General features: G+C 43.1%; 1 protein-coding gene across 1 annotated transcript; it reads left to right on the forward strand.

Annotated features, from left to right (window-relative positions):
• Positions 1-4,883: 4,883 nt before the first annotated feature.
• Positions 4,884-24,472, forward strand: LOC135548586 (E3 ubiquitin-protein ligase RNFT1-like). The gene is made up of 9 exons (XM_064978338.1): positions 4,884-5,057; positions 6,703-7,175; positions 7,270-7,346; positions 9,116-9,216; positions 9,417-9,570; positions 22,297-22,455; positions 22,580-22,645; positions 22,855-22,956; positions 23,156-24,472. The coding sequence occupies exons 1-9, from the start codon at positions 5,032-5,034 to the stop codon at positions 23,288-23,290; spliced, it is 1,293 nt and encodes a 430-aa protein (XP_064834410.1). The 5' UTR covers positions 4,884-5,031; the 3' UTR covers positions 23,291-24,472.
• Positions 24,473-26,224: the final 1,752 nt, after the last annotated feature.

Below are 26,224 nucleotides of genomic sequence, written 5' to 3' on the forward strand. Positions count from 1 at the left end.
TGCCCAGTCCACCACCACACTGCAAAATAACAGATGGGGTGTTCCTGTACACAATGCCCTGACAACTGGAGGGTCTCCAGACTGCTGTAAGAGTGACCTCAAAAAGCTACACATACACACATACATACAACAACAACATCTATACAAACTAACATGCTATCGATCAGTCGTCAACTCTTTTGTCTCCTCATGTCGGCGATTGGGTGCAGAGATGTAGCGGAGTCAGGCGCAGAACACAGGTTTGAGCAACACAACTGAGTTTACTCACAAAAATCCAAGCAATATACCAAATAGGAAAATACATACAAACCAACACCTACAACAACCACTAAGACACCAACAATCACGGACAGAACAGAAATGTATGCCAGAGGGTTAAATAAGGAACATGATATGGGAATTGAAACCAGGTGTGTGTAATACAGACAAAACAAAACGAAAATGAAACATGGATCGGTGGTGACTAGAAAGCCAGTGACGTCGACCGCCAAACACCACCCGAACAAGGAGAGGGGCCGACTTCGACGGAAGTTGTGACACCTCAGCTGCACAAACATAGCTGGATTTTAATTGTCACTGTAAGAGCTGGAGCATGGAGGCGCAGAATCTGCTCTGTTTTTCTGCAATAAACAGAGCACAATGACTAGACATGTACTGTGGCGTGTGATCAGCTGAATTACTGTATGAAGATAGAATCAATAACACCATCACCACGTTTCCTTAATTAACAACATACAGAGGTTGAACTACATCATCTTGAAAAACATACAGTGCCTTCGGAAAGTATTCAGACCCCTTGACTTTTTCCACATTTTGTTATGGCACAGCCTTATTCTAAAATGTATTAAAGAATAAAAATCCTCAGCAATCTACACACAATACCCCATAATGACAAAGCGAAAACATATTTGTTTTTTTGCTGTTGTAAATAAAAAATACCTTATTTACATAAGTATTCAGAGCCTTTGCTATGAGACTCGAAATTGAGCTCAGGAGCATTCCTGTTTTCATTTCTCATCCTTGAGATGCCGGAGCCCGGACTTGTACCCGATCGAACATCTCTGGAGAGACCTGAAAATAGCTGTGCAGCAACACTCCCCATCCAACCTGACAGAGCTTGAGAGGATCTGCAGGGAAGAATGGGAGAAACTCACCAAACACAGGTGTGCCAAGCTTGTAGCGTCATACCCAAGAAGACTCAAATCAAATCAAACTTTATTTGTCACATGCGCAGAATACAACAAGTGTAGACATTACCGTGAAATGCTTACTTACAAGACCTTAACCAACAGTGCAGTTCAAGAAGAGTTAAGAAAATATTTACCAAATAAACTAAAGTAAAGAATTTAAAATAATAAAAAGTAACACAATAACATAACAATAACGAGGCTATATACAGGGGGTACCAATACCGAGTCAGTGTGTGGGGGTACAGGTTAGTTGAGGTAATTTGTACATGTAGGTAGGGGTGAAGTGACTGCATAGATAATAAACAGTGAGTAGCAGCAGTCTACAAAACAAATGGAGGGTCAATGTAATAATCCGGTGGCCATTTGAATAATTGTCAACAGTCTTATTCTTCTTGCTCTGCTACCGCTTGCCATGATTTAGCAGAGAAAGCAGAGAAAGCAGTCTATGACTTGGTTGACTGGAGTCTCTGACAATTTTATGGGCTTTCCTCTGACACCGCCTATTTTATAGGTCTTGGATTGCCGGAAGCTTGGCCAGTGATGTACTGGGCCTTACGCACTACCCTCTGTAGTGTCTTACGGTCAGATGCCGAGCAGTTGCCATACCAGGCGGTGATACAACCGGTCAGGATGCTCTCGATGGTGCAGCTGTAGAAATCTTTGACGATCTGGGGACCCATGGCAAATATTTTCACTCTCCTGAGGGGGAAAAGGTTTGATGTGCCCTCTTCATGACTGTCTTGGTGTGTTTGGACCATGATAGTTTGTTGGTGATGTGGACACCAAGGAACTTGAAACTCTCAACCCGCTATACTACAGCCCCTTTGATGTTAATGGAGGCCTGTTCGGCCCGCCTTTTCCTGTAGTCCATGATCAGCTCGAGGCTGTAATCACTGACAAAGGTGCTTCAACAAAGTATTGAGTAGATGGTCTTAATACTTATGTAAATGTGATATTTCTGCTTTTTTATATACATTTGCATTTTTTTTATTTTTACATTTTACCTTAATTTTACTAGGCAAGTCAGTTAAGAACAAATTCTTATTTTCAATGATGGCCCAGGAACAGTGGGTTAACTGCCTGTTCAGGGGCAGAACGACAGATTTGTACCTTGTCAGCTCAGGGATTTGAACTTGCAACCTTTCGGTTGCCAGTCCAGGGCTCTAACCACTAGGCTACCCTGCCGCCCCAGGCTACCCTGCCGCCCCAGGCTACCCTGCCGCCCCAGGCTACCCTGCCGCCCCAGGCTACCCTGCCGCCCCAGGCTACCCTGCCGCCCCAGGCTACCCTGCCGCATAAACGTCTAAAAACCTGTTTTTGCTTTGACATTATGGGGAAATTGTGTGTAGATTGGTGAGGGGAAAAAATATTTAATACATTTTAGAATTAAGGCTGTAATGTAACAAAATGTGGAAAAAGTCAAGGGGTCTGAATACTTTCTGAATGCAATGTAACTGTAAGCTGATGGTTCCTTTTCTTACTGCGAGGTCATTGCTAAGCATCTGGGAAAGTTATACATCATTAGCTTAGTCCCATCATATGGCAAAACAGCACAAAGAGACCAGGCTAATTCAATATGCATTTGACCTAAATATTCATGATGACGTTTGTGACCTGAATTGTGACCTCAACAACATGAGTCAATTCACCACAATGCATAACCAACTGTCCCCAACCTGTCTCTACTCCTACAAAGCCCAGTAAGCCCATGGCAAACATGGTTCAGACTCTTCCCTCAGTGGAAACTCTTGTAGTAAAGATATTAAAGGAAGAAATAGCAGCTGACAAAGTGAACAGAGAGACAGCAAGTGAGTGAGAGAAAAAAAACGAAGGGAGAAGCGAAAAAGACGACATAGAGTCTGTCAAAAGCGATGTCAGGTCACTGCTCCCGGTAGTCAGATAGCAATTTATATGTCAAGTTAACTTCCACAGGCACTGCTGCTCCGTGCTCAGACATCTTCACTGGGGCCCAGGAGTCCTCTGACAATCCTACGACGTAATAACACAATTACATGGCAGTGAGTAGGCAGGCAGGCGGATGAGAGGCAGGGGAACTGGAAGTAGCTCACAGCCACACCACATTAACCTCCTTTCAGGATGTTGACTGGGTACAGCTAGCTAGGCTTGCGCTGCAGCTCATATTAGCCTGTGCTTCACTGTAGCGGCAACCCCAGAGACCTAGAATAAAGAATACAACCTCTCAGAGAAATAAGTCAGAGAGGGATTACAGAGGAAGATATCATCAATCACAGACAGTGTTTGTAGAGATTCTTCTGTGGGGGATGCTTATTGAGAAAGAGGTATACTTTAGGACTTTATAGATGGACAACAATGTCAGGACAAGTTTTATCCGCTTATAGAGGTGTCATACAGTATCTATACAGAATAGAATAGGTACAGAATAGAATATGCAGAATAGAATATGCAGATCATATGTATGATCATACATTAATGATGTGATAAAATCCTTTAAATGTTTTGGTTTTCTACATGAGCTCACATTGTTTGGTGTGTGTTAAATCATTCAAGTCTCTGGAGAACGTGTGGGAATGAACATCTCTAAATAAATCTGAGTATCACTCTGGCAGCTGCCCTTTCTTCCAGCGGGAAGGCCTCATCCATTACACAATAGGAGATCACCTGCCACTGGCCTTAGCTGCAGATGAGCCCCGCACAGCCGGGCCCCGTGCCTGCTGGAACAGATGGCTGGCATGGGGCCCAGCAGCACCTGGGGAGCGAGGCTATAGACCCAGGTAATAGAGGAATATTAACAGCCTGTTCAGGTTCAGATGAGATGGGCTTGTTTCCTCTTTTAAATGAACACTGTTGAAGGGGTTTGATCCAATGCCCACTGCAGAAGCATAGAGCAAACATACATGCGTGATCAGGAAATAACAATACAGTCCACACAGAGACATCAATGCTCTTTGTTTCTTGCATGTTAACTTAACATGGAAGGACATCAATGTTCATAGCATCCCAGCCCAGGGTGAAATGTTGAACCCTGCACAGCTATTGCAAATCCTAACATGCTATCACTTCAAAACGCCGCTAAATATGTATAATTAAAGTCACACAGCACCTCAATGTATTTTTTTAAATTCTTTCCTTCCTGTACATTTGAGAGCTTTAGTCAAGATCATAGGACAGATTATAATACTGTAAAAGTTCCATTAGAAAGCCAACCACCAACCAATTAAACAAGCATCAACAGAACAATAACTACATGGGGGCTCTGAATATGACTCAACTAAGCACTTCTCATATTCATTGTAACATCACCAGTTGACAGACATTGCCACGGGGGAAATATGCCCGCAATACAGCATGTCACTCAGAAATACACTAAGCTAATGTGATGTCTGTTGTCGACAAGCCTACTGCAGCTGGGGACGCTCAAGGTGGTTGCTTATCTAGGATCAGATTACTTCACCTCAGCCCTAAAGTTAACCAAAGGGGAAGAAAACATATCTGCCACTGAGCCTGTGACTATAGCTTACCTGTTCTTCTGGCGTAGAGCATCACGAAACAAAAATTAATTGAAGGGGATTGATTTATGGGATAAATGTTTGTTGCTTAGCCTTCATCACATTATAAGTAATTATAAAAACGATATATTTGTCTATTTCCCATTCACTGACTGCTTCGCTAAGTTGGTTCTCTGGTGTTCTCTTTCGTCTTTGACCAATTTTACGTCAGTTCGCGACGCTGATGCTGCCGCCTGTCGTATTCAAGATGTCTTCCAAACGATAGGCTTATGGCTTAGCTTGTTTTTAGATCGTTTATTTTATTTACATTTTTTGGTTAATTTTGCGTATTAGATGGAGAACGGTGGCTTATCATGAAACTCCGGACTCAGTATGACAGGTACTTAAAGCCTTTTTGCTTGCATTGCTAATGAAATTACATACAGTTAGCCTAGCTAGCTGATAGAGAATATTTGTCACTAGAAGTCTAACGAACAATATACAGTTAGCTATAGTAACTGCCATTATTCTCATCAGTGTCAACAGCCTCTATTTGCCAAAGAGCTGTCAGTGTCGATTGTAAATGTTGATCAGACAGCTTGTCACAATGTTATGTTTCGCTAGCTAAATGCTACCAAACGTTAGCTAATTGTCACTACTTATGTAAACAAAAGAGAAAACAGTTGTTAGACTGGTACAAAAGTGGGTATTGATATAACGTTACTGGTGATAACACAGCCCTGAATCTTTGACTGTAATTCAGCCAGCCCAAGTAACATTAGCTAGACTGCGTTACAATGGTTTAACGTTATTAAGCTGTCAATAACAACCTGTAGCTAGCTAGTAGGGGAGTAACCTAGTAGTATGTGGCCGGTAGATCTGCGCAAAAGTCGGTTGAACGCGGTGTGCGACCTACATTGTCCGAACATCCGAAAGTGATGGTGGAAAATTATGTTTTTAGACAGATATTTTTGCATTTTTTGGAGATCGGCTTGCCATTAAATCTAGTTAATTAAAATCTAGTTAAATCTAGTTAATTAAGTATGCTTTGTAGCCTGAATGGAGGATGCTTTATGTACGAGCTGGTGCACTGGGGATGCCAGTGTATTAACGGGAAAGCACATAAATTCGAGATGATAGTGCAGATCTATCTGCCACAAGCAGCTGTCTAGCTAGTAGGGGAGAGTGGGTTATGTTTAGCGATTTTTGTTTTTACATTCAGCATCACTCCATCAGAGGGAATATACTGTTATATTATTTATAACAACGATATCTAAATATATTTCAGGATGTTGTGTATCCCTGGAAATAATCAGAATTAATGTAAACATTACAGTTTGAGAACATATCTCGTCCAAAAAACTTACCCCAAACACAATTCATCACAATCACTTTTTTGTCTTTTAATAATTTTAAGCACCTTTTAACACAGGCTTAACACCTAACAAACACTTTGTACTTTTTTAAACACTTTTAACATAGGTCAGGCCCTGTTGTTACATGATATCCCAGCAATAATGTCTTGCATTACACCCGGGAAGAAAACACTTCAATTGTTGAACTTGCCCAATGGGCATTGGCTCAACATACCCCAAGGCAAACATTTGACTATCTTAGCCCACACAGCTACAATGATGCACTTTCGTGCTAGGTTTATGACCTCATATGGAAGCTTATAGAGACTCAAAAAGGTTTATAGAACAATCTTACAATTCTGTACTTTGGTTTAGATACAAGCATCATGAAACTACTAACACAATATGTTAATTTGACTTGGTGAAAATCAGTTTTTTGGACCTCACTTGCTTACCACTTTTTCCATGTGGTTACTTCCTTCAGACTCCATGAAATGATGACATATTCCTAAATATTTGGTTAAATTATTAATTTAGTCTATTGTTTCCAAAAAACAACGTTGTCTCAACTTACCCCACTCTCTCCTAGGCCAAGCTAACTTAGCAAGATTATTAGCTAGCACCTGCACGTTATAACTAGGCTATATTCTCTGTCTCTCCTCTTTACCTCAAACAATTTATTTGTTGAAGGAGTGATTCCAGAAGAACGTTGAAATCGAGGGAATCACCAACTGTGATGCAACCTAACTCCAGCGAGGTAGGTGCCCATCAGGCAGGAAATGGCTTGTCCCTGACTATACAGCCAGAGCTACTGACCAGGACACCAGCAGGGGCTACCGGGGGCTCTGTCATCCCAGAGGCCAGTGATGAAGTCCGGGTACCTATTCTCTCCAGTGGGCCCGGGGAGCCCAGTGGAGGAGGAGGAGGGGCATCATCCCGTAGGTCCAGAGCCAGTTCCAGAACCAGTTCCCACTCCCATTCACATGGGGGACACCAGCACTCTCACAGTGAGCCCAGTGAGACAGACCCAGCTGATGCTGATCTGGAGTCAGGGGAGCCCAGCACCTCGTTCTCAGAACTGCGCTATCTCTTCCGCTGGGTTCAGAAGAGTCTTCCTTTCATAATCATCCTCGGTGCTAAACTAGTCATCCAGCATGCCCTAGGTAAGTTTCAGGTAATTAGAACATATACAGTCAGGAACAATTTTCTATTTATCTAGTAAGGTTATCTGACATCTCTTCCATGACTTTGTTGCAGGTCTAGCTGTTGGAGTTGGCTTGTTTACAACTTTTCTTTATGCGAATAAGAACATTCAAACCCAAGTCTTTCTTCAGGTAAGTCACTAATGGAAGAAAATATATAGTACCAGTCAAAGGTTTGGACACACCTACACATTCAAGGGTTTTTCTTTGTTTTTACTATTTTCTACATTGTAGAATAATAGTTGACATCAAAACTATGAAATAACACATTTGGAATAATATAGTAACCCAAAAAGTGTTGAACAAATCAAAATATATTTTATATTTGAGGTTCTTCAAAGTAGCCACCCTTTGCCTAGTCTTGGCATTCTCTCAACCAGCTTCATGAGGAATGCTTTTCCAACAGTCTTGAAGGACGGCCGGAAGGTTGCAAGATCAAATCCCCGAGCTGACAAGGTACAAATCAGTCGTTCTTTCCCTGTTCCTAGGCCACCATTGAAAAGAAGAAGATTGATAAATAAAGGTTAAAAATAAGGAAGTTCCCACATATGCTGAGTGCTTGTTTGCTGCTTTTCCTTCACTCTGCGGTCCAACTCATCCTGAACTATTTCAATTGAGTTGAAGTCGGGTGATTGTGGAGGACAGGTCATCTGATGCAGCACTCCATCACTTTCCTTCTTGGTCAAATAGCCCTTAGACAACCTGGAGGTGTTTGTTGAAAAACAAATAATAGTCCCACTAAGCTCAAACCAGATGGGATGACGTATCACTGCATAATGCTGTGGTAGCCATGCTGGTTAAGTGTTTCTTGAATTCTAAATAAATCACGACAGTGTCACCAGCAAAGCACCATCACACCACCTCCTCCATGCTTCACGGTGGGAACCACACATGCGGAGATCATCCGTTCACCTACTCTGCGCCTCACAAAGACACGGCGGTTGGAACCAAAAATCAAACATTTTGATTCATCAGACCAAAGGACAGATTTCCACTGGTCTAATGTCCATTGCTTGTGTTTCTTGGCCCAAACAAGTCTCTTCTTCTTATTTGTGTGCTTTAGTAGTGGTTTCTTTCCAGCAATACGACCATGAAGGTCTGATTCATACAGTCTCCTCTTTAACAGTTGATGTTGAGATGTGTCTGTTACTTGAACTCTGTGAAGCATTTATTTGGGCTGCAATTTCTGAGGCTGTTAAGTGAACTTATCCTCTGCAGTAGAGGTAACTCTGGGTCTTCCTTTCCTGTGGCGGTCCTCATGAGAGCCAGTTTCATCATAGCGCTTGATGGTTTTTGCGACTGCACTTGAAGAAACTTTTAAAGTTCTTGAAATGTTTCTGATTGACTGACCTTCATGTCTTAAAGAAATGATGGACTGTTGTTTCTCTTTGCTTATTTGAACTTTTCTTGCCATAATATGGACTTGGTCTTTTACCAAATAGGGCTATCTTCTGTATACCAACCCTACCTTGGCACAACACAACTGTTTGGCATCAACACATTCAGAAGGAAAGAAATTCCACAAATTAACTTTTAACAAGGCACGCCTGTTAATTGAAATTCATTCCAGGTTACCTCATGAAGCTGGTTGAGCGAATGCCAAGAGTGTGCAAAGCTGTCATCAAGGTAAAGGGTGGCTACTTTGAAGAATCTCAAATATAATTTTGTTTAACACTTGCTTTGGTTACTATGTGATTCCATATATGTTATTTAATTGTTTTGATGTCTTCACTATTATTCTACAATGTAGAAAATAGTACAAATAAAGAAAAACCCTTGAATGAGTAGGTGTGTCCAAACTTTTGACTGGTTCTGTATATTCTCAATTTATACATCCATTGCTTTAATTTATACTCAATCCTCAGTCTGAATCTGATCGTCTTCAGTGTATTTCTCCTCAGGATCGTCGGTCCAAAATAGAGTGCGTATGGCTGCTCCTCTTCCTGGCGTCCTCCACACTTCTGCTTTACTACACATTTCTCGCTGAGTCACTTTACTATTGGTACGTTTCCCCTTACTTCACATGCTCACAGCAGACCAGAATAGAATCAAAATAATTTACGCAATATGTAGAAATTTGCCTTTGGCTTCACAGCGTGGTATGATTAATACACAAAACTGACAAACATTAAAAACATCAGGACTGGGAGCATAATACGTCATCCACATCCTCTCATCCATCTTTCCCTCTCTCTTTCTCAGCCTAATTTTCCTGAGCCCAGCTGTTGAACCCCTGGGTTTCTGGGAGGTCCTATGGGCGGTGGGTGTCACCAACTTTATGCTCAAGTTCTTCTTCATGGGGTTCAAGTGCCTTATCCTACTGCTACCATCTAACCTGGTGACATTCAGAGCCCAGGTAAGCAAGGAAGGATGCTCTCTCTCCCTCTCCAGGTGTTTGATAAGGCCCAGTCGGGCTCGTTGTCTAAAAATTTACTGGCCTGAACAGAATTTCTAGTGTCCTGGACATGGTGCAGTTAAAATCAGGGCCTAAAACAAACGTTTAGTCCACCAGCCACTGTGGCAGGTAGATTTTTTAAAATCTAGCGTCGTCCGAGTTAGTGGAGGGTTTGGCCAATTTAGCCACTCATACAGTATTTTTTTTTTTTACTTGCCAAAATATTTTTCTGCAATAATTACAAAAAAAACAAGAAAAAAAACAGATGGACATGCTTTGTGGTGATGTAGTAAATTGCATTTTTTTTTTTTTGACCAAAATATCACAGAAAAAATGTCCTGCTTTCCCTTTAAGGGCAGGAGGTTACTGTGGCTATGAGGGAATTCAAGCAAACCATCAGTGACAGTGTGCAGATAGATGTGTCTTCGCTAGCAGTTGAGGCAAACTCAAACATTGAAAAACAACCTAGTTAGTGTAAATGGCCAAGAAACACACAAGGACAAAGTCTCACTTTAGTAGACTTTCAAGGAAATTAGACCATATCAGGGACGTCACTAGACATTCAGAACATCCGGGGCTCAGCCCTGAAGACCTGGGGCTGAATCCTGTGTGACCGAAATGAAGTGCCCCGCACGCTAGCAGTGAACATTTTGCAGAAACATAACGCTATGTTGCATATCTCGCTGCTTTCTTCCATGCTCTTTGCTCTCCTGATTCCAAATAATTAACACTTCTTAATATTAATTCAATGGAATATGGTGTCAATAATATATTTTTAAAATCTATTAGCAAGTACAAAATACAAGTGCATGACTATCGTAATTTTCCATGAAGAAAAATAGTTGAAAAAAGTATATAATTTTGTTGCAATGTTTTCATAAACCATGTCCAATATTTGATTGGCAATAACAAAAAGCCTCATGTTGATGTTGGTCACATTACTGCAAACTAATGTGAGCTAGTCATCCTGTGCGCACTGTGCAGTTCCAAAATAATAACGCAGGCACCAAATACACTTGAAAATCATGATTTTATCATATTTGTGGTAATAATTCACAGATTCAAGGTCAATTAGCTACAGGACAATATTTATACCTAAAAAAACAAATAAACCCCCTGCAACACCCCTGTAGTAATAACACTTAACAATTTTACACGCATTTACATACCAGCATGCAATCCTTTCTCCAACTAAAATATTGACAATGTTTGAAGTCATATTACACTGTACTAGGATGTTAGTCCATCCATAAAGATTAGACATTTCCCAAGCGTGTTAGTATGTACAGTGGGGCAAAAAAGTATTTAGTCAGCCACCAATTGTGCAAGTTCTCCCACTTAAAAAGATGAGAGAGGCCTGTAATTTTCATCATAGGTACACTTCAACTATGACAGACAAAATGAGAAAAAGAAATCCAGAAAATCACATTGTAGGATTTTTAATGAATTTATTTGCAAATTATGGTGGAAAATAAGTATTTGGTCACCTACAAACAAGCAAGATTTCTGGCTCTCACAGACCTATAACTTCTTCTTTAAGAGGCTCCTCTGTCCTCCACTCATTACCTGTATTAATGGCACCTGTTTGAACTTGTTATCAGTATAAAAGACACCTGTCCACAACCTCAAACAGTCACACTCCAAACTCCACTATGGCCAAGACCAAAGAGCTGTCAAACGACACCAGAAACAAAATTGTAGACCTGCACCAGGCTGGGAAGACTGAATCTGCAATAGGTAAGCAGCTTGGTTTGAAGAAATCAACTGCGGGAGCAATTATTAGGAAATGGAAGACATACAAGACCACTGATCATCTCCCTCGATCTGGGGCTCCACGCAAGATCTCACCCCGTGGGGTCAAAATGATCACAAGAACGGTGAGCAAAAATCCCAGAACCACACGGGGGGACCTAGTGAATGACCTGCAGAGAGCTGGGACCAAAGTAACAAAGCCTACCATCAATAACACACTACGCCGCCAGGGACTCAAATCCTGATGTGCCAGACGTGTCCCCCTGCTTAAGCCAGTACATGTCCAGGCCCATCTGAAGTTTGCTAGAGAGGATTTGGATGATGCAGAAGAAGATTGGGAGAATGTCATATGGTCAGATGAAACCAAAATATAACTTTTTGGCAAAAACTCAACTCGTCGTGTTTGGAGGACAAAATGCTGAGTTGCATCCAAAGAACACCATACCTACTGTGAAGCATTGTGGTGTAAACATCATGCTTTGGGGCTGTTTTTCTGCAAAGGGACCAGGACATTACATTTACATTTAAGTCATTTAGCAGACGCTCTTATCCAGAGCGACTTACAAATTGGTGAATTCACCTTCTGACATCCAGTGGAACAGCCACTTTACAATAGTGCATCTAAATCATTAAGGGGGGGGTGAGAAGGATTACTTATCCTATCCTAGGTATTCCTTGAAGAGGTGGGGTTTCAGGTGTCTCCGGAAGGTGGTGATTGACTCCGCTGTCCTGGCGTCGTGAGGGAGTTTGTTCCACCATTGGGGGGCCAGAGCAGCGAACAGTTTTGACTGGGCTGAGCGGGAACTGTACTTCCTCAATGGTAGGGAGGCGAGCAGGCCAGAGGTGGATGAACGCAGTGTCCTTGTTTGGGTGTAGGGCCTGATCAGAGCCTGGAGGTACTGCGGTGCCGTTCCCCTCACAGCTCCGTAGGCAAGCACCATGGTCTTGTAGCGGATGCGAGCTTCAACTGGAAGCCAGTGGAGAGAGCGGAGGAGCGGGGTGACGTGAGAGAACTTGGGAAGGTTGAACACCAGACGGGCTGCGGCGTTCTGGATGAGTTGTAGGGGTTTAATGGCACAGGCAGGGAGCCCAGCCAACAGCGAGTTGCAGTAATCCAGACGGGAGATGACAAGTGCCTGGATTAGGACCTGCGCCGCTTCCTGTGTGAGGCAGGGTCGTACTCTGCGGATGTTGTAGAGCATGAACCTACAGGAACGGGCCACCGCCATGATGTTGGTTGAGAACGACAGGGTGTTGTCCAGGATCACGCCAAGGTTCTTAGCGCTCTGGGAGGAGGACACAATGGAGTTGTCAACCGTGATGGCGAGATCATGGAAAGGGCAGTCCTTCCCCGGGAGGAAGAGCAGCTCCGTCTTGCCGAGGTTCAGCTTGAGGTGGTGATCCGTCATCCACAGTAAAGGAAAGAATGAATGGGGCCATGTATCGCGAGATTTTGAGTGAAAACCTCCTTCCATCAGCAAGGGCATTGAAGATGAAACGTGGCTGGGTCTTTCAGCATGACAATAATCCCAAACACACCGCCCGGGCATCGAAGGAGTGGCTTCGTAAGAAGCATTTCAAGGTCCTGGAGTGGCCTCGCCAGTCTCCAGATCTCAACCCCATAGAAAATCTTTGGAGGGAGTTGAAAGTCTGTGTTGCCCAGCAACAGCCCCAAAACATCACTGCTCTAGAGGAGATCTGCATGGAGGAATGGGCCAAAATACCAGCAACAGTGTGTGAAAACCTTGTGAAGACTTACCGAAAACGTTTGACCTCTGTCATTGAGATAAACTTTTGTTATTGACCAAATACTTATTTTCCACCATAATTTGCAAATAAATTCATTAAAAATCCTACAATGTGATTTTTTTATTTTTCGAAGTGTACCTATGATGAAAATTACAGGCCTCTCTCATCTTTTTAAGTGGGAGAACTTGCACAATTGGTGGCTGACTAAATACTTTTTTGCCTCACCGTATATCTTTGTCAATTGTCATGATGCATTCTATTTTGGGTCACTGGCCTCCTAAACCAGGTATGTAGACGTCTTAATGCACTGAAAGATCTCTCATAGCTGTTAACTGGGATTGTTAGCGCGGCCTGTATGATTGCCTTCAGTGATGGGAACATATCAAGGTCTAACAATTTATATACACAGGACATGTCAGAAGTGGCATCTTTCTTCTTTTGAGAGGTAATGTTGAGCAAGGACTACTTCCTCTGACTTGAGAGGAATGTGCCTTGTTTGTCTTGTGTGGGCCTCCCGTCTCTCTATGTTCTTGCTCTGTCCTGTCTACTCCCCTCTCTTCCTTGCTGTCTAAAGTACTGCTTTCCTGCTTTGACATGTCCTGTTATTACAGAGATGGCATAGTATCAGTGCCGTAGCAATATGGAGTATTCTGAACACACACACAGAAGCAATATACTGTACGCGGACACACAATATGAACAACAGGCAAATAATGTTTACCTGATAATTTCTGTTCCTTAATGATATTAGCAGTTCACTCAATCTTAAACATGATTAATATTCCACTGTCTTACCCTTCACTAACCACAATACCTGTGTTCTCTCGCTTTGGCAACAAAATTGAAATGTGTGCAACCATGTGGCAAAACAGTTTAGATCGTTGACATGTTAGCTATATTTCATCGCCAATGTTTATTGAAAACAAATACATTTGCACAATGACCACTTGTTGTTTCAAATACATCATTACAGTTGTTGGTTAGCTAGTTAGCAACATTTTTAGACATATTTGCATTGACAGGAAATCATGCTGAAATAAGCCACTTACCCAGCTAGCAATGAGGAATCGGCCCAGAAGCGGCCCTCTTCCGGGGGGCCAGATCTGATTGAATCGGCCCGGTGTCGGACTCTGTCCGGAATCAAAATGAATGACTGCCCAGCATTGGCCCAAGTACATTGGGTCGTTTCCGTCTACCGGAATTTAGCCGATCCCCCCCAGAATTGGCTTTATGCAAATTTTAATAAATACAGCGCGATGGGTCAAGGACATCCCAGCTGGCCAAACCCTCCACTAACTTGGACGATGCTGGGCCAATTGAGCATCGCCTCATGGGTCTCCCAGTCACGGCCGACACGTGTGTTGAACCAACATCTGAAGCAGTTTGCACTGCAATGCAGTGTCTTAGACTGCTGCGTCACTCGGGAGGCTCCATCCTCAAAGTTTTTAATGCTTATCAGTTGCCTAAAATACTAAATACTAAATTACTATTTAATTTCAATTTAAATTGTAATTTTTGATCACAGAAACAATGAAAAACTATGGAAAAATAAATCATTAAATGTTGATTACACGGGCTCCTTTATATAATTATCTGCCAGAGAGTAGCCCCAATCGGCCCGAGCCCCAAGTAATACATTTGGGCCAGATTACTCTCACCGGAATCATCCTGAGCTCAATCCCTGCATCCTAGCCATAAGTAATACTGCCTAAGGCGGCCTAGACTCGGCCCACATGACGTCGGCCAAGTCTGACTCTCAGCCGAGTGCCCTGACTCTCAGACGGAATCGGCCCAGATCCACTGCCCTAGCTGGGTATGATTCCCCATGTGGCAGTGTCATTCTTGCTAGCAATCTGGCCATACAGAATCACAACAGGCTGATTTATGCCCAATGGAAGTGCGCACATCATTTTCTTGACGTTGTCACCCAACCCATCTACAGTGCCTTGCAAAAGTATTCATCCCCCTTGGTGTTTTTCCTATTTTGTTGCATTACAACCTGTAATTTAAATAGATTTTTTATTTGGATTTCATGTAATGGACATACACAAAATAGTCCAAATTGGTGAAGTGAATTTTTTATTTTTTTATTTTTTTAAATAACACGGAACTCTATCTGTGAAACCGAGTCTGCCGATAAGAATGCGGTGATTGACAGAGTCAAAATCCTTGGCCAGGTCGATGAAGATGGCTGCACAGTATTGTCTCTTATCGATGGCGGTTATGATATCGTTTAGGACTTTGAGCGTGGCTGAGGTGCACCCATGACCAGCTCGGAAACCAGATTGCACAGCGGAGAAGGTACGTTGGGATTCGAAATGGTCAGTGATCTGTTTTGTTAACTTGGCTTTCGAAGACTTTAGGAAGGCAAGGCAGGATAGAAATAGGTCTAACAGTTTGGGTCTAGAGTGTCTCTCCCTTTTGAAGAGGGGAATGACTGCGGCAGCTTTCCAATCTTTAGGGATCTCAGACGATACGAAAGAGAGGTTGAACAGGCTAGTAATAGGGGTTGCAACAATTGCGGCGGATAATTTTAGAGAGGGTCCAAATTGTATAGCCCAGCTGATTTGTAAGGGGTCCAGATTTTGCAGCTCTTTCAGAACATCAGCTATGTATATTGGTTCCTGACATCCCTGAAAAGTTGCATATCGCGGGGGCTATTCGATGCTAATGCAGTACGCCACAGGATGTTTTTGTGCTGGTCAAGGGCAGTCAAGTCTGGAGAGAACCAAGGGCTATATCTGTTCTTATTTTTTTTTAAATAATAATGGGGCATGCTTTTTTCAGATGTTGAGGAAAACACGTTTAAAGAACAACCAGGCATCCTCTACTGATGGGATGAGGTCAATATCCTTCCAGGATAACTGGGGCAGGTCGATTAGAAAGGCCTGCTCGCTGAAGTGTTTTAGGGAGCTTTTGACAGTGATGAGGGGTGGTCGTTTGACAACGGACAGATTACGGACACAGGCAATGAGGCAGTGATCACTGAGATCCTGGTTGAAGACAGCAGAGATGTATTTAGAGGGCAGGTTGGTCAGGATAATATCTATGAGGGTGCCCGTGTTTACGGATTTAGGATGGTACCTGGTAGGTTCCTTGATTATTTGTGTAAGATTGAGGGCATCTAGTTTAGATTGTAGGACAGCTGGGGTGTTAAGCATATCCCAGTTTAGGTCACCTAACAGTACGAACTCTGAAGATAAATGGGGGGGCAATCAATTCACATATGGTGTCCAGGGCACAGCTGGGAGCTGAGGGGGGTCTATAACAAGCGGAAACCGTGAGAGACTTGTTTCTAGAAAGGTGGATTTTTAAAAGTAGAAACTCAAACTGTTTGGGCACAGACCTGGATAGTATCTCTGCAGTAGATTGCAACTCCGCCCTTTTTGGGAGTTCTATCTTGCCGGAAAATGTTGTAGTTGGGGATGGACATTTTTGAAATTTTGTTGGCCTTCCTAAGCCAGGATTCAGACGCGGCTCGGACATCAGGGTTGGCGGAGTGTGCTAAAGCAGTGAATAAAACAAACTTAGGGAGGAGGCTTCTGATGTTAACATGCATGAAACCAAAGCTTTTACGGATACAGAAGTCAACAAATGATAGTGCCTGGGGAATAGGTGTGGTACTGGGGTCTACAGGGCCTGGGTTAACCTCTACATCACCAGAGGAATGGAGTAGGATAAGGTTACAGCTAAAGGCTATAAGAACTGGTAGTGTAGTGCGTTGGGAACAGAGAATAAACGGAGCAGATTTGTGGGCGTGGCAGAATAGATTCAGGGCATAATGTACAGACAAGGGTATGATAGAATGTGAGTACATTGGAGTAAACCTAGGCGTTGAGCGACGATGAGAGGTTTTGTCTCTGGAGGCGCCAGTTAAGCCAGGTGAGGTCTCCGCATGTGTGGGGGGTGGGACAAAAGAGCTATCTAAGGCAAGTTGAGCGTGACTGAGGGCTCTACAGTGAAATAAAACAATAAGAACTAGCCGAGACAGCAGTAGACAAGGCGTATTGACATTAGAGAGAGACATAAAGACATCACAGGTGTTGATCGGGAGAGCTAAGACAACAACGGGTAAATGGCGATGAATGGGCAGAGCGGGTAAGTTAGATACATACAGGACCTGAGTTCGAGGCTGGAGCCGACAGATAAACAAAATGAGGTACCGTGTTATTGAAACAGTCCAGGGGGCATCAACTGTGTAGCCGAGCGATCATAGGGTCCAATGAGCAGCAATAGGTGAGTCAGGGAGACATTCGGTAGGCACTACTACGCTAGATGAGCGGGAGACACGGCGTTCAGAAAGCTAGCAGGCCGGGGCTAGCAAATGGGTCTTCGGCGACATCGCAACGGAAAAACCTGTTGAGACCACATCGGGTGATTACGTCGGCAGACCAGTCGTGATGGATCGGCGGGGCTCCGTGTCGACAATAAAGGGTCCAGGCCAGTTGGCAAAGAGGTATTGTAGCCCTAGAATTAGCTGGTATATGGGCCTAGTTCGAGGCTAGCTCAAGGCTAACTGGTGCTTGCTTTGGGCCAGAGGCGTTAGCTAACAGTAGCCACTTGATTGTAGCTAGCTAGCTGCGATGATCCGGTGTAATGATCCAGAGCGGCAGGAATCTGGTGATGTGGTAGAGAGAAGCAGTCCGATATGCTCTGGCTTGATATCGCGGTGTGCAGACTGGCAGGTATTGTCCGAGCTAAAGCTGGCTGGTGTCCGAGCTAAAGGTGAAGACCGGTAGCCGTGGCTAACAAAGACTAGTTGCTAGTTAGCTGGCTAGCTCCTGATGGAGGTTCTTGACAGTTTTCTAAAGAAAGATAATCTATCTGAAGAAGAGGAGTCTGTGTTCAGGTCTTTACAACTAGAATTAGAACAGACTTACACGGATCTGGCAAAGGGCGCCTTTGTAAGGTCAAGAGCAAAATGGATTGAAGAGGGGGAAAAAAACACTAGTTACTTTTTTGCACTTGAAAAGAGAAACTACAGAAGAAAATCTATAACTGCACTCAAAATTAACAATGTTTTATGCAAAGGTCCCATTACAATATCATCATTTGTCAATTCCTTTTATGATAACCTTTACAGCTCTCAATTTCAGGAAGATGTTTGTGAAAGTTACATTTGCCACATTCAGAATTGTGTCCATGTAATTGAGGATGATTTCCACTCAGTTTGCGATTCACCTGTTCATCCGCCAACGGGCGGGCCAGTCCATAGCATCAATGCCTTCCTCTTGCAGGAACTGATGACACACTCCAGCCACATGAGGTCTAGCATTGTCTTGCATTAGGAGGAACCCAGGGCCAACCGCACCAGCATATGGTCTCACAAGGGGTCTGAGGATCTCATCTCGGTACCTAATGGCAGTCAGGCTACCTCTGGCGGGCACATGGAAGGCTGTGCGGCCCCCCAAAGAAACGCCACCCCACACCATGACTGACCCACCGCCAAACCGGTCATGCTGGAGGATGTTGCAGGCAGCAGAACGTTCTCCACGGCGTCTCCAGACTCTGTCACGTCTGTCACATGTACTCAGTGTGAACCTGCTTTCATCTGTGAAGAGCACAGGGCGCCAGTGGCGAATTTGCCAATCTTGGTGTTCTCTGGCAAATGCCAAACGTCCTGAACGGTGTTGGGCTGTAAGCACAACCCCCACCTGTGGACATCGGGCCCTCATACCACCCTCATGGAGTCTGTTTCTGACCGTTTGAGCAGACACATGCACATTTGTGGCGTGTTGGAGGTCATTTTGCAGGGCTCTGGCAGTGCTCCTCCTGCTCCTCCTTGCACAAAGGCGGAGGTAGCGGTCCTGCTGCTGGGTTGTTGCCCTCTTACGGCCTCCTCCACGTCTCATGATGTACTGGCCTGTCTCCTGGTAGCGCCTCCATGCTCTGGACACTACGCTGACAGACACAGCAAACCTTCTTGCCACAGCTCGCGTTGATGTTCCATCCTGGATGAGCTGCACTACCTGAGCTACTTGTGTGGGTTGTAGACTCCGTCTCATGCTACCACTAGAGTGAAAGCACCGCCAGCATTGAAAAGTGACCAAAACATCAGCCAGGAAGCATAGGAACTGAGAAGTGGTCTGTGGTCACCACCTGCAGAACCACTCCTTTACTGGGGGTGTCTTGCTAATTGCCTATAATTTCCACCTGTTGTCTATTCCATTTGCACAACAGCATGTGAAATTTATTGTCAATCAGTGTTGCTTCCTAAGTGGACAGTTTGATTTCACAGAAGTATGATTGACTTTGAGTTACATTGTGTTGTTTAAGTGTTCCCTTTATTTTTTTGAGCAGTGTACAAGACAAATTCTTCATTCACAAATTCTACATTATTTCAATTAAATATTTCAAGGAGAAAGTTACTTATTTGTATTTGTTGTTGTTGTAGTGGGGATAGTAACATTAGCCATCTCAAAAAAAATATGCTTTAAGGAAAACTATTCAATATACTCACATAGAAAAGTATGCATTAAGGTATCTGTAATAAAACAAATGTGGCAAAAATGAATGTAGAAAATAATACATGAATTTACAGTCTGCATAATACAGGCTGCATAATAATTTACTCTGTCGTCACAGAAAATGATCACAGTGGCATGCCATTCATTTTCTAATAAAAGCTGAGTACTGGGGTATTGTCCAGACAAAGGTTTTTAGTGTAGCAATATTAAGTTGTATGAAATTAAATGAGATGTGAAAAATAGGCTATGCAAAAATGTGGGCACCCTTGTCATTCTGTTGATTTGAATACCTGTAACTACTTAGCACTGATTAATTGGAACACACAATTGGTTTGGTGAGCTCATTAAGACTTAAACTTCATAGACAAGTGCATCCAATCATGAGAAAATGTATTTAAGGTGGCCAATTGCAAGTTGTTCTCTTTGACTCTCCTCTGAAGAGTGGCAACATGGGGGTCTCAAAACAACTCTCAAATTACCTGAAAACAAAGATTGTTCAACATTATGGTTTAGAGGAAAGCTACAAAAAGCTGTCAGTATCCACTGTGAGGAACATAGTGAGGAAATGGAAGACCACAGGCACAGTTCTTGTTAAGGCCAGAAGTGGCAGGCCAAGTAACATATCGGAGAGGCAAAGGCGAAGGATGGTGAGAACGGTCAAAAACAGCCCACAGACCACCTACAAAGACCTACAACATCATCTTGCTGCAGATGGTGTCACTGTGCATCGTTGAACAATTCAGTGCACTTTACACAAGGAGAAGCTGTATGGGAGAGTGATGCGGAAGAAGCCTTTTCTGCACACGCCACAAACAGAGTCGCTTGAGGTATGCAAGCGCACATTTGGACAAGCCAGCTTCATTTTGGAATAAGGTGCTGTGGACTGATGAAACAAAGATTGAGTTATCTGGTCATAACAAGGGATGGCGGCAAAAGAACACAGCGTTCCAAGAAAAACACTTGCTACCCACAGTAAAATTTGGTGCGGATTCCATCATGCTGTGGGGCTGTGTGGCCAGTGCCGGCACTGGGAATCTTGTTAAAGTTGAGGGTCGCATGGATTCCACTCAATATCAGCAGATTCTTGGGAATAATGTTGACGAATCAGTCACAAAGTTGAAGTTACGCCGGGGCTGGATATTTCAACAAGACAACGACCCAAAACACTGCTCAAAATTTACCCGGGCATTTATGCAGAGGAACAAGTACAATGTTCTGGAATGGCCATCCCAGTCCCCAGACCTGAATATCATTGAGAATCTGTGGGATGATTTGAAGCGGGCTGTCCATGCTCGGCAACCATCAAACCTAACTGAACTGGAGAAGTTTTGTAAGGAGGAATGGTCCAAAATACCCTCATCCAGAATCCAGACACTCATTAGAGGCTATGGGAAACGTCTAGAGGCTGTTTTTTTTAGCAAAATGAGGCTCTACTAAATATTGATGTAATTTTTCTTTTGGGGTGCCCAAATTTATGCACCTGTCTAATTTTGTTTTGATGCGTTTTGCACATTTTCTGTTAATTCAATAAACCTAATTTCACTACGAAAATATTACTGTGTCCATCAGTTATTTGATACATCAAAATGAAATTGCTGATCCAAACACCCAATTATTTATTAATGGAAATTGTCAGGGGTGCCCACACTTTTTCATACGACTGTATATAGCTCAGGATTTCCGTAAACTTGTAATAGCCAGCTTTTGGACAGTTTAAAAACTAAATACATGTCAAAATATAATTGGCACTAGTCAATTGCAGAAAAGAAAAAAAAATCCTAATCCCATAAAGCTTTTTTAGCCTATTCATTGACGGAAATACCAGTTGATGTAAATACATTTGACCCATCATGGTTTGGGCTCCTAAGTGGCGCAGTGGTCTAAGGCACTGCATCTTATGCAAGGGCTGTCACTGCTGTCCCTGGTTCAAATCCAGGCTGAAACACATCCGGCTGTGATTGGTAGTCCCATAGGGCGGTGCACAATTGTTTATCAACATATCAAAATTTGGCTGAAAAAAAGTAATGTGGACAGTTATTCGAACTTCTTCAAATTTCGTGTTAAAGACACGTCATTGCATCCTGGACTTGCTTGTTCTGTTAAGATTAATTACCATAATGTAAATGTGGGTTCTGTCATTCTGAGCACCGTGGGTGGACGCCCTAATCATGTTGCCCACCCAATGCATAGGCCTATGGGTCCTGTACATTTCTCATAACCGAAACCCTGCTATACCCTGCTAAGCATCCAAAATATTTTTTACAATGGTGGGGGAGTGCTACGATGGAGGTGAGGTGGCATCAAAACAGAGCCTCATCTAGTGTATATGTAAATCAAGAATGCTAGGTGTTTATTTTTATTTTTTACATTTTCCTTTTGCAGACTATCAACAGTAGCCACTAGCCAGCCTATTGTTAGTATGTTCACTATTGAACATTTTAACTTTTGTGAATCAATTTCCCTTAAATGAATAAGCTCAGTGAGTGGATTGATGAGCGCTTCTTTTTGCTCTGGACAGCTTGCGTGTGCTGTGTGAACGCGCCAATTTATGTACTGCTCCAGTGCTCGAGAAGTTGTGACTCATGAGGAGCGTGGTTGAATGAACAGCCAATCATATTGTTCAAATACAAAAAGCCTGATTTTTGGTGTGATCTTTCACCATTTTGGAGGGGATCAACAGCAGGAAAGCATTGATTCACTCATGACTCGCTGTCCCTAGGGGCGGTGGTACATGCTGATTGAAGAGGTGGGCCAGGTGTACCAGTCTGTGGCCCCCATCCCCCTCTGGTTCCGCTACCTGATCACCTACCAGGAGGTGGATGGCAACACTGGCCTCACCCTGGGAGTCCTGCTGGCTCTGGTCTACTTCATACTCAAGGTGGCTGACCTACAACTGTACCACATATCATGGATCAAATATGGATGCTTCAAAATGGCTCATTTAGTAGAGGAAATTTGCACCTTTTGTTTAAAAGTACTAAACTCTTACTTTTTCAATTCAGCTTTTAGGATTGTATGGACAGTGGGGGTCTTTCCAGAAAACTGTGAGGCTATTTCTCAGTGGCGAGGTACAGTACATTAAATAGATCAACGTGTCAAAAATGTTCTTAGTGGTGGTATGTGGGTTGCCTGACAAGTGACTGCTTGTCTTGAACATGCTGAAAAGCTTGTTCGTGTATAGATCATGTCAGTATAATATGGACCCTTGTAAGTAGTTTGGATCTGAGTTGTTTGTTGACTGTGTGGGATGGTAACATGTGTTGTTGTTCCTCCTCAGCACACGGGGGCAGCAGCCACCAGGAGCCAGTGCAGTGAGGCTGGGGACATCTGTCCTATCTGTCAGGCAGAATACAGGAACCCTCGAGCCCTCCTGTGTCAGGTAAGATACACCACCACATTACTGCAGAATAAACATCGCAGACTTTTTTGAACTTGTACCTTTTTACTCTTTAACCAGTTACCAGGCACTAGAAACCTGGTATCTGAGGCTACACACACATACAGTACTGCCTGTATGTGCTTTATTGTAGCATGGTTTGATTGAGGATGCTTGTTTATTTTCTCTCTCTCAATAACAGCATATTTTCTGTGACGAGTGCATTGCTCTGTGGTTTAACCGGGAGAAGACGTGTCCACTCTGTCGCACGGCCATCACAGACAAGGTCCACAAGTGGAGGGACGGGGCCACCACACCTTACCTGCAGATCTACTGACCGAAAGAGATGATGAAGGAAAGTGGAGAGCCTATGACTTATGGACACTGTTTGCGATGTGTGAATGACAGTTGTATTGACCGCAATACTCCACACCTCATTGGCTTGTGAAGCTGATGACCATACTGTTCCTCCATTCATTAAGGGCTGTGCCCACTACTTGCCAACGTCAGTAAGGTCACATCAAATGTGTGATTGGGATGCATTCAGCACCGTGGCACGTTACTGCAACTCCCTCTCCCACCATCACTTTTCTACACAACTGACTGACTGAAGTTGGTTCTCTCTCTGCATGGCCCCTTTTGCTGTTTTTAGTTGATTTTATTTTCAAACATGTATCTTTTCTTATCATGATCTGATTTAATCATGTTTTGTTTTGACGGCCAGCCTAGAAGAACAGAACAGACAGCCTCTGTCTTTATTAGACAGAGCTGTCAGGGAATAGCCTGATCCCAAATCAGTTTGTGCTGTTTTGCCAACTCCTACCTTTATTGTCAATGTCACGACAATGACCAAAGAGGGCGGCAAGACAACACAAACAGATCTGGCACCAGGTTAGTTAGGGAATACCTGGAGGTTCCTTCTATCGGTAAATAGGGGTGGGATGAGGGATATTTTAAATTATAGTAGTATTTTAATCAGATGTATTATGTCACTCCCTTCAAAGTTAGAACAAATGTGGATCACACGTGTTATGTTTTGTGTTTGGTAGATACCCAGTCTTTCAAACACTTCTCTCTTTGAGTTGCAAAGGTTCCAACATGTTGCAAAGGGATTCCATTCTGTGTCTGAGAGGCAGTCCGGATAGACCGAGGTGGTTAAAAGAACTAAATGTACTCTCCTCGTTGGGAAGCAATTACAAACACAAAGGTTGATGATATTTAAAAGTTATTCATTTGGGGGGCTTCTTATTTTCAGATTAAGTCTGATATCTCTGATTTTTAAGATTTGTTTTCCAGATAACAAATATGCAACACAACTGATTGTTGTGAGATTGGTTTGATCCATAAATTATTTTTCTAAAGTGATGATGCAGTTGCATTCTTCCACTCTGGTTTTTAAAAGGATGTATCTATTTTACTACCATATTTCATTATGTAGTGAAACCATTTCATGTTTTTCATCCATAAAGTCTTTCCATCAACAAATTAAATAAAATATAAAATGCTTTTTTATTTTTTATTATAGCCTACTAATAATTGGCCCTGAGCATTTACACTAATTATATAATAATACATTAACCTGTTTAAGCTTGTTATGAACCAACTTTGTTTTTCAGTTATTTACATCCTATTTGTCTTTAGAATGAAGAGTGCAGAGGTCTTAGGGACACACAGAAAAGCATAAATCTATCCTCTTCCTACCATCCGTTGGCTGTTCTTAGTGTTAACTATTGTCCCATTAGGACTGTCATATAAGTGGACTGGAGGCATATAGTTGGGCGAATCCATATCTATACAGGTGAAGGAGACCACCGTGAGTGTGAGCTAAGTTTGGATGTTCTCAAACACAACCATGTTTTCTAAGCTCTCAGATGCACTGCAGTCAATGGCTGTTTGAGAGCATCAATACTGTGATGTATGATGGGTAAATTGTGACAGACTGTTCTACCAATAATATTGACTAGTTATTTAGGATGCAAGATGATTTGTAGTCAGTGATTTGCAGTCAGTCTCAACTCACCTCTAAAGTTGGCTGCAATGTCGAACGCGCCCAGTAACTCGGGTCAGGGCAACCAAGGGCTCTATCAAAGGTTATGGACATACTGACAAGATTACATGTCTCTAAGCCATAGCCGTGGGGAGTAGCGGTGCTGAGGGGGCTGCAGCACCAAATATTTTCACTGGACCGATATAGACCTCTGCCGCGCATTAATGGAGATGGTAAATGCTGCATATCCGCTAAATCGGAAATTACCGTTTACATTTCTAGCGAGCAATCTGTAACGCTTCAGAAATACAGATTTAATTGAGCCCTTAGTCAGTACAAAGTAAACAATCAAATATTATTTTAGCCGCCTCCCGAGTGGCGCAGTGGTCTAAGGCTGTGCCATTAGATATTCTGGGTTCAGCCTCTGTCGCAGCCGGCCGCAACCAGGAGACCCATGGGGCCGCGCACAATTGGCCCTGCGTCGTCCGGGTTAGTGGAGGGTTTAGTTGGCATGTCCCATGGCGCACTAGCGGCACCTGTGGCGGGCCGGGTGCATTGCACAGTAGCCAAGTGCATGTTGTTTCCTCCGACACATCGGTGCGGCTGGCATCCGGGTTAAGTGGGCATTGTGTCAAGAAGCAGTGCAGCTTGGTTGGGTTGTGTTTCGGATGACGCAAGGCTCTCGACCTTCACATCTCCGGAGTCCGTACGGGAGTTGCAGCGATGAGACAAGACGAACTACCAATTGGATAACATGAAAAAGGAGTACAAATATATTTTAGCCAGCCACCACAGCAGGAAAAACACATTAAAGAATCGATCATGTCACCAGAATACTACCCTCGATATTTATTGGAAAAGATCCATCAAGATCGCCGTTCACTTTCACCATCCTGTGAAATTAATCATTTTTTTTATTTATCTGTAGCCTAATAAACTGCATGGTTTCCCGAGTCATAGTGGGAGGACCATACACCGTATCATCCCGACTCGCAGTTAACTTCGATATGGTTACTATATCAGTTGCGCATAATTAATTTTACACACAAAAATATTTAGAATTTTCGGTTTTTGTGGCATTTTGTCCAACTGTAACAAACTACCTGTTTGATTCACAGCTGTCCTGTTTTTTTTATGTGGCATGACTTTCTTTTACCTGCATAAAAACGTGGTTACTGTTACCTCAAGTCATTGTCTTCTGGACATTCCTGGCAACCGTTATGAGAGTTGACCAGTAACTTTGCATAATCATTCCAGGTTGCACTATAAATCACTCTCACGGGC

The sequence above is a fragment of the Oncorhynchus masou genome, chromosome 11 (genome assembly GCF_036934945.1).
Source record: "Oncorhynchus masou masou isolate Uvic2021 chromosome 11, UVic_Omas_1.1, whole genome shotgun sequence".
Classification (NCBI taxonomy): Eukaryota; Metazoa; Chordata; class Actinopteri; order Salmoniformes; family Salmonidae; genus Oncorhynchus; species Oncorhynchus masou.